A 9,882-nucleotide genomic window follows, 5' to 3' on the forward strand; every position below is an offset into this window, starting at 1 on the left:
TTAGCCAGTTTTACAAATTCGTAAATAAATCATCGTTCATCTGTTTGTTTTCACCTTCGCCTCATCATGAAATTTTGAAAATTAAGGTAAGATTTTCCATTAAGATTCTTGAGGGTGGAACCCCATTTGACAATGTTTTGGTGATCACTATTGTATTTTTCACTTATTTTTTAAGTTTTAGTCTTAAATATTCTACGAAGTATACATTTGTTGCTCAATAAATCATAAACCCACTTCCAAACACCTGATAAAGTTTTCCTCAATGCCCACGGAAAATATTTCGCAAAAATAAAAATTTGTATTTTTGACAAAAAAAACGTGGGTTAGCACTTACGATTTTTAGTCGTTTAACAAATTCGTACATAAATTATCGTTCAATCGATTTGTTTTCATATTTGCATCACCGTGAAATTTTGAAAATTAAGGTAAGACTTTCTGTTGAGATTCTTGAGGGTGGAACTCCATTTGACAATGTTTTGGTCCTCACTATTGTATTTTTCACTTATTTTTTCAGTTTTCGACTTCAATATTCTACTAAGTATATATTTGTTGCTCAATAAATCATAAAACCGCTTCCAAATATCTTACAAAGTTTTCCTTAATCTTCCGGAAATATTGCCCAAAAATAAAAAATTTCATCTTTGACCAAAAAAATGTGGGTTGACACTCACGATTTTTAGTCGGTTTTACAAATTCGTACATAAACATCGTTCAATCTATTTGTTTTCACCTTCACCTCATCAAGAAATTTTGAAAATTAAGATAAGACTTTCCGTTGAGATTCTTGAGGGTGGAACCCCATTTGACAATGTTTTGATCCTCACTATTGTATTTTTCACTTATTTTTTCAGTTTTCGGCTTAAATATTCTACTAAGTATACATTTGTTGCTCAATAAATCATAAAACCGCTTCCAAACACCATATAAAGTTTTCCATAATGCTCGCGGAAAATATTTTTCAAAAATAAAATTTTTCATTTTTGACCAACAAAACATGGGTTAACATTCACTGCTTGTAGTCGGTTTTGCAAATTCGTACATAAATCACCGTTCAATCTATTGATTTTTAGCCTCACCTCAATGTGGAGTTTTGAAAATTAACGTGAGACTTTCCATTGAGATTCTTGAGGGTGGAACCCTATTTGACAAAAAAGGTCCACATTATTGTATTTTTCACATTTTTTTTCCTTCAGTTTTCGGCTTAAATATTCTACTCAGTATACATTTGTTGCTCAATAAATCATACAACTGCTTCCAAACACCTTATAAAGTTTTCCCCATTGCTCGCGGAAAATATTTTGCAAAAATAAAAATTTGCATTTTTGACCAAAAAAACGTGGGTTTTACAAATTCGTACATAAATCATTCGTTCAATCTATTTGTTTTCACCTTCGCCTCACTGTGAAATTTTGAAAATTAAGGTAAGACCTTCTATTGAGATTCTTGAGAGTGGAACCCCGTTTGACAATGTTTTAGTCCTCACAATTCTATTTTTCACTTTTTTTTTTAGTTTTCGGCTTAAATATTCTACTAAGTATACATTTGTTGCTAATAAATCATAAAACTGCTTCCAAATAACTTATAAAGTTTTCCTTAATGCTCGCGGAAAATATTTTGCAAAAATAAAAATTTTCATTTTTGACCAAAAAAAACAAGGGTTAACGTTCACGGTTTTTAATCCGTTTTGCAAATTCGTACATAAATAATCGTTCAATCTATTTATTTTCACCTTCACCTCAGTGTGAAATTTTGAAAATTAAAGGAAGACTTTCCGTTAGGATTTTGGAGGGTGGAACCCCATTTGACAATGTTTTGGCCCTCACTATTGTATTTTTACCTTATTTTTCTAGTTTTTGGCTTAAATATTTTACTGAGTGTGTTGCTTAATAAATAGTAAAACCGCTTTCGAACGTCCGTAAATAGTAAAACCGCTTTCCTTTTTGTTTTTTCTCATTTCTGATTTTTGGCTTCACCCCACAAAGTGGGGATTTAATTTAATTAACTCTACACCTTGAATAACCAATTTCGAACGTCCGTAACTATACCGTTATAATCCGGACTCGCAAACAGCTTTCGCCTATACGTTCGTACCAACGAGTACTACGAGGATATGCTAAAAGAATAAGTCTCACATCTCTCAAGTCGATGGTCAACGGAAGTCAAAGTCCTTGCCTCTAGGGCAATTTCATAAATTCACACTTTTAAAATAAAATAAAAACGTAAACTTTGGAACGGGTTGTCACATTTATTTTCACCTTCACCTCAACGTGAAATTTGAAAATTAAATGAAGACTTTCCGTTGAGATTCTTGATGGTGGAATCCCATTCGACAATGTTTTGGTCCTCACTATTGTATTTTTCACTTATTTTTTTAGTTATCGGCTTAAATATTCTATTAAGTGTACATTTTCTGCTTAATAAATCATAAAACTACTTTGGAACACCTTATAAATTTCTCCTTAATGCCCAAGGAAAATATTTCATAAAAATAAAAAATTTGCATTTTTCACTAAAAAAGGTGGGTGTCACGGTTTTTAGTCAGTTTGGGAAATTCATACATAAATAATCGTTGAACTTATTTCTTTTCACCTTCGCATCAGTGTGAAATTTTGAAAATTAAAGGAAGACTTTCCATCGAGATTCTTGAGGGTGGAACCCCATTTGACAATGTTTTGGTCCTCGCTATTGTATTTTTCACTTATTTTTTCAGTTTTCAGCTTAAATATTCTACTCAGTATACATTTGTTGCTCAATAAATCCTAAAACCACTTCCAAAGACGTTATAAATTTTTCCTTAATACTCATGGAAAATATTTTGCAAAAATAAAAAATTTCATTTTTGACCAAAAAACCGTGGGTTGATACTCAGGATTTTTAGTCGGTTTTGCAAATTCGTATAAATCATCGTTCAATCTATTTATTTTCACTTTCGCCTCAGCGTGGAATTTTGAAAATAAAAGCAAGACTTTCCGTTGAGATTCTTGAGGGTGGAACCCCATTTGACAATGTTTTGGTCCTCGCTATTATATATTTAACTTATTTTTCTAGATTTCGGCTTAAATATTCTACTTAGTGTACATTTGTTGCTCAATAAATATTAAAACCACTTCGAAACACCTTATAAATTTCTCCGTTATGCTCATGAAACATATTTCGCAAAAATAAACAATTTTCATTTTTCACAAAAAAAACGTGGGTTTTTAGCCGATTTTGTAAATTCGTATATAAATTATCGTTCAATCTATTTATTTTCACCTTCATCTCAACGTGAAATTTTGAAAATTAAATGAAGACTTTCTGTTGAGATTCTTGATGGTGGAACCCCATTTGACAATGTTTTGGTCCTCACTATTGTATTTTTCATTTATTTTATAGTTTTCGGCTTAAATATTTTACTAAGTGTACATTTGTTGCTCAATAAATCATAAAACCACTTCGGAACGCCTTATAAACTTCTCCTTCATGCTCATCAAAAATATTTTGCGAAAATAAAAATTTGCATTTTTCAGAATAAAAACATGAGTTACTGTTTTTAGTCGGTTTTGCAAATTTGTACATAAATCATCGTTCAATCCATTTATTTTCACCTTTGCGTCAGCGTGAAATTTTGAAAATTAAAGGAAGACTTTCCATTGGGATTCTTGAGGGTGGAACCCCATTTGACAATGTTTTGGTCCTCACTCCTGGAAAATATTTCGCGAAAATGAAAATTTGTACTTTCCAGAAGAACAGAAACACGGGTGCACTGTTTTCAATCGGTTTTGCAAATTCGTACATAAATCACCGTTCAATCTATTTATTGTCACCTTCGCCTCACTATGAAGTTTTTAAAATTAAGATGAGACTTTCCGTTGAGATTATTGAGTGTAGAACCCCTTTTGACAATGTTCTGGGCCTCACTACTGTTTGATTCATTTATTTTTTTAAGTTTTCGGCTTAAATATTCTACTAAGTGTACATTTTGTGTTCGATAAATCATAAAACCTCTTTGAAACACCTTATAAAGTTCTCCTTAATGCTCACGGAAAATATTTCATGAAAATAAAATTTTGCATTTTTTAGAATAAAAACGTGAGTTACTGTTTGCAGTCGGTTTTGCAAATTCGTACATAAATAATCGTTCAACCTATTTCTTTTCACCTTCGCCTTAGCGTGAAATTTTGAAAATTAAAAGAAGACCTTCCGTTGAGATTCTTGACGGTGGAACCCCATTTGACAATGTTTTGGTCCTCACTATTGTATTTTTAACTTATTTTTCTAGTTTTCAGCTTAAATATTCTACTTAGTGTACATTTGTTGCTCCATAAATTTTAAAACTGCTTCAAAACGCCTCATAGAATTCTCCTTTATGCTCATGAAAAATATTTCGCGAAAATAAACAATTTGCATTTTTCACAAAAAAACGTGGGTTACCACTCACGGTTTTTAGTCGGTTTTGCAAATTCGTACATAAATCATCGTTCAATCTATTTATTTTCATCTTTGCCTCAACGTGAAATTTTGAAAATTAAAGGAAGACTTTCCATTGAGATTCTTGAGGGTGGAACCCCATTTGACAATGTTTTGGTCCTCACTATTGTATTTTTCAATTATTTTTTTAGTTTTCGGCTTAAATATTCTACTAAGTATACATTTGTTGCTCAATAAATTATAAAACCGCTTCGGAACACCTTACAAACTTCTCCTTAATGCTCACATAAAATATTTCGCGAAAATAAAAATTTGCATTTTTCAGAATAAAAACGCGGGTTAACACTCACTATTTTCAGTCGGTTTTGCAAATTCGTACATAAATCACCGTTCAATCTATTTATTTCACCTTCGCATCATTGTGAAGTTTTAAAAATTAAGGTGAGACTTTTCGTTGAGATTCTTGAGTGTGGAACCCCTTTCTACAATGTTCTGGGGCTCACTACTATATTATTCACTTATTTTTTTTGTTTTCGGCTTAAATATTCTACTAAGTGTACATTTTCTACTCAATAAATCATAAAACCACTTTGAAACACCTTATAAAGTTCTACTTAATGCTCATGGAAAATATTTTGTAAAAATAAAAAATTTGCATTTTTCACAAAAAAAAAAAACATGGGTATCTCACATTTTTTAGTCAATTTTGCAAATTTGTACATAAATAATCGTTCAATCTATTTATTTTCACCTTCGCCTCAGCGTGAAATTTTGAAAATTAAAGGAGGACTTTCCGTTGAGATTCTTGAGGGTGGAACCCCATTTGACAATGTTTTGGTCCTCACTATTGTATTTTTCACTTATTTTTCTGGTTTTTGGCTTAAATATTCTACCAAGTAAACATTTGTTGCTCAATCAACCGTAAAACTGCTTCAAAATTTATTAAATAGTTTAAATTAATTCTCAGGAAAAATATTTTGAGAAAAAAAAAATCTGCATTTTTTTCGAAAAAAAAAACATAGGTGTTAGGCACGCTCGATGCAAGCAAAACGAGGTGGACTCAGCTCACATAGAACAAGGAGAACCATGACACGCTGAACAAGGCGGGTTCCACTCATAGAAAAAATGGGCGAGATTCTGGCACACAAAACGAGGTGAGCTATGTGCATGGAAAATAAGGCGGGATACATTGCACAAATTGAGGCCAGCCTTGCGCACGGAAAACGAGGCTAGTTCCGTGCACGCCAAAACGACGCAAGCTTCATGGACGTAAAATAGGTAGGCTTCTGGCATGCAACGATACAAACACCTCACATGCATGACGACAAGAACCCGGGCAAACAAGACAAGGTGGGCTCTGCGCACGCAGAACGAGGGGAACTCCCGGGTGCTCAAAAAACGAGTCGGGCTCCACGCACGGAAAAATATATTTTGAAGAACATGAATATGATAGTTTGTTGTACTGGTAAGATAAATAAAATAAAAATTAACAAAAATGTAAAAAAATGATTCAAATTCTTGAGGGTGAGAGAAAGTCACATGTGACTTCTCCTTTTTTTTTTATATATATAAATCTAAACTACATATTAATAGAACCCTCTTTGTCAACCAAAAAATGATGAAAAATTATTGAACAAAACAAAATTTTGTTATTTTTTGTTTAAGTCTCACCTACATGTGATTTTAAGACTATATCTCTCATTAATCATCATTCAATCTATTTATTTTCACCTTCACCTTAGCGTGAAATTTTGAAAATTAAGGGAAGACTTTCCAATGAGATTTTGTAGGGTGGAACCCCATTTGACGATGTTTTGGTCCTCACTATTGTATTTTTCACTTATTTTTAGTTTTCGGCTTAAATATTCTACTAAGTGTACTTGTTGTTACTCAATAAATCATAAAACCGCTTTGAAACACCTTATAAAGTTCTCCTTTCTGCTCACGAAAAATGTCATGCCCCGAACCCGGGGTCGACAATAAAAACTCGAACTCAAATCCGAAATATGAGTAAAAAAAATTAAATAATTAAAAGGAAACTAAAACGGGTTGGAAAAAAAATTCCTCTTGTAAAAATAATTCATGATTCTTAAACAAATCAAGAATTCTTTACAACCTACAATAAATAGATGAATAAACATTCTATTCTCACATCTAATCCGATCTCATCACGTCTACTTTTTTGAATGTCTAGTTCGTATACTTGCATAACAATAGAGGGATGAGCTTCAATAGCTTAGTAGGGACATAACATTACCACAGTAAATTGCCAATATTAAATTAAGTGTCATAGAATCATATAGCCAAATATCAAATCATTATTGAAAACAATGCATGAATGCAATGCAACCTCTTCAACTATACCCGTTAATACATATAATAAGACACGCGGACCTACACGTCCCATATCGTGCATTTTACCACTACAGTGGTGATTCGAATATTCTATTATACAAACTGACCCCCATAAGATATTTTCCCTCCGCCACAAAACAAAAACGTTTCACTCGAAAAGGAGTCTTTCTTGACAAAATAATACTCTAATATAGAGGGGTGGATTCAAGCTTGGACGAAAGGGGTGAGCATACTGTACTGACCAACTGACCTAACTCCATATTTGCAGTAGGTTTTTCAGTTCAGTCGAGTCAATGATGAAAAATAGAGTCGTTCTTTTGCATGTTTACTTAATTAGAAGGAGAAAGTCATGAACAAGAGAAAATAGATGAGAATGTGATCAGCTACTCCCTTAATCAATAAGCAAAACCTCGAGTTTCTACAGTATCCATAAAACCTAGATTACATTTAAACATGCACAGGATTCCAGATTAATGAGTCTTCACAAGTTCAAACAACCAACTCCCCCCTTGGGCAGCTGGGCTAGTAGCCTAGTACATATTCAGACTAGGTTTTCCTAGAGGAGTTGCAACAGAAAATGACCAAGCTATATTCTCCCCACTGTTAAGAGGTCTACACCTAAGCCGAGCGCTTTAGGTAACTTGATTTTCAGTTCTATTTCCCCTGACTCGACGTCACAAAGCCTCAACCAAACACTCTGCACCACCTCACCGTCTACACAAGCGATGGAGCTTTCCCTAACTAGGCAATTTTCACCATCTGGGACAACCTTCCTTAATGTTGTCTCACCGGATGAAACACTCAAAATCTGTCTCAATCTAGCTGCGGAGACTATTGGCTGAAGGCTGAGGTGAGCATGTCCCATCTTATCATCCGTCTTCAGAAAGTCTTTGTCGAACACTTCCTACGGAAAAAGACCTTTTGTCATGTCATACAAGCCTAAAAGAGTTGTAACGGGAATAGTATTTCCCAAGTCATCTTTACCAACTATATAATCAATCATCAGCAAATTACTCAGGAATATTGATTTCAAAACAACAGTGAACATAATAAAATCTGAAAATTAAAAATTAACTGGACTAAAACCAAAACTGAAATGACGAAACATGTACAAATTAAGGAAAAATAATGGTCTAATTTTGGCAAAACACTATCAAACACAACAACATAATATATTAAGCTCATCAGAAGAACTGGTCACCATCAAATTCAAATGCCCAACTTACCAAACTTAGAACTTCAATCGGCTCCTTAAGGAAGAAGCTTAGCTCTTCATTCCAAACTGGATTGAGGCAACTGTTGATAACCTTGGTTTTAGCCCCCTGGTACAGATAATACTAATGAGTCGCTTCAAAGTTCAACTTTTATTGTAAAACAACTTTATGCACATCCAAAGTAATTAATACGTAAGATACTCTGAGCCTGTTTACAAACAGGCCCCTCAAAGAAACGCTCAAATGATACTCTAGTCTATAGTAATGCCAGAACTGTGAAGGCCTCATACACGAAATTTGAAGTAAAGACAACAGGATATTCCAATTCCTCATATCGTTGAAGAGTGCGCGATCGGAAAAAAAAACTATAATCTTAGCATGTGAAGGAATCAATTCAAGCAATTTGGTCTCTTGATAAACTATTTGAAGGAAATTGGAATCATACATCCAGACCAAGATTAATCTGGCCATAGTAAAGACTGAGTGAAATATGAAGGGTTCTCAATGAGTTGGTAAAACTAACTTCTTCCAGTTGATAGGCTAAACAATAAAGAAGCGAGGTAGCCCTCTTGCTACCATAATCATATCAACAGAATCTTTTGGTCCAGGTCATTAAGCCTAGAAGATAGATTGCGTAACTTTGCTTTCACTCAACATATTTTGTAGGAAATTTGATTCAACGTCGGTTAAAAGGGGAACTGATACTCATCCTTCCTAGAGTATAAAGACAGGTTACTTGTTTGAGTTCCCCCGTCTCCCATCCTCTTTTCAAGTCCCACTCTTTTCCCGGTTATTTATCAAGTAAGCTTATGAGGACAGTAACACAAATTCTCCTGAAGACAATACAATGCACTCAGCTCAGGGTGAGTTCTACAAAGTCATGTGTGTCTGTGAACAAGAATATGTGTGTCTGTGCATGCCGCGTAGTATTAAAGCAAAACTATGAATTTCATGAAAACGGTTGAGAAAAAAAAAGGACATCAAATTCACCTGATTGCCCAACTTGACAACAACATAAGGGTCGCTGCTCTTGAAATCCCGGATTACCAGTCTTTTCCCTTGCACGACTGTAACTTTTATCAAACCCAATGAATCTCCCATACTTCCTTTCCACTTTCCAGAAATTTGCCAACTTCTGCACATGACTCAGACATATCTAACCATTTACAAAAAGAAAACAATTTCCATGGAACTTCACAGAATATTTGTGAAAGAAGAAGAAAAACTCAGTAAACGAAAAGGCGGAGTTACTAACAATTCCACATAACTTTAAGAATCCAGTTTAAAATAACATGTGTATTTGAGAAAAAGCTGTGTGACTATTCAAGAATATCTTAGATCGATCACATAAAATAAACCGATAAATAATATACATATAGTTCGCTTGACTTGTGTGTGAAAATAAAAGACAGAGGCTTTGCAGAAAATTAAAAACAGAAAAGGAAAAAAGAAGCTTGTTTTAGCAACCAATAACCAGATTAACCAGATTATCTATGTCACATTTTATATCCAAAAATATATATATTATTAACAAGAAACTCAAAGGCAGCAAAACCAAAACATTGCAAGGAAATAAAAGCCATTGGCCACCCAGCACTCACTCACTGAACAAATTAAACTAAAAAAAAAATAAAATAAAATTAAGTAGTTAATTTGTATTATCATATGTGGAGAACAAGTGCAGTAATTTAGAAGCATGAAAAGCAAAAACCAAAGAAAGAAAGAAAGAAAGAAAGAGAAGCACTTCACTTGACTTACCAGGCACAGGCAGTGGCAGTAGAGATTTGTTTTTAAGGATTTATGAACAAGAATTAATATTGAATTGATCCTATGGAACTGGATTTTATGGCCCTCTCCTCCTCCCGCTCTCCCGCTCTCCCTCTGGTTTAGTATTAGTAATGGG

The 9,882-nt window shown here is 33.7% G+C and overlaps 1 protein-coding gene across 2 annotated transcripts; it reads right to left on the reverse strand.

Annotated features, from left to right (window-relative positions):
- Positions 1-7,141: 7,141 nt before the first annotated feature.
- LOC137726893 (protein C2-DOMAIN ABA-RELATED 11-like) lies at positions 7,142-9,859 on the reverse strand. Of its 2 annotated transcripts, XM_068465844.1 has the most exons (4): positions 9,738-9,859; positions 8,970-9,114; positions 7,992-8,087; positions 7,142-7,669 (listed from the first exon to the last, which is right to left on the reverse strand). In XM_068465844.1, exons 2-4 carry the CDS (start codon positions 9,078-9,080, stop codon positions 7,352-7,354), a joined length of 525 nt encoding a protein of 174 aa, XP_068321945.1. In that variant the 5' UTR covers positions 9,081-9,114; positions 9,738-9,859; the 3' UTR covers positions 7,142-7,351. The 2 variants fall into 2 exon arrangements, with proteins under 2 accessions (XP_068321945.1, XP_068321944.1); XM_068465843.1 differs by lacking the exon at positions 9,738-9,859 and having other exon boundaries at positions 8,970-9,133.
- Positions 9,860-9,882: the final 23 nt, after the last annotated feature.

This window comes from Pyrus communis, chromosome 2 (genome assembly GCF_963583255.1).
Source record: "Pyrus communis chromosome 2, drPyrComm1.1, whole genome shotgun sequence".
In the NCBI taxonomy this organism is placed as follows: domain Eukaryota; kingdom Viridiplantae; phylum Streptophyta; class Magnoliopsida; order Rosales; family Rosaceae; genus Pyrus; species Pyrus communis.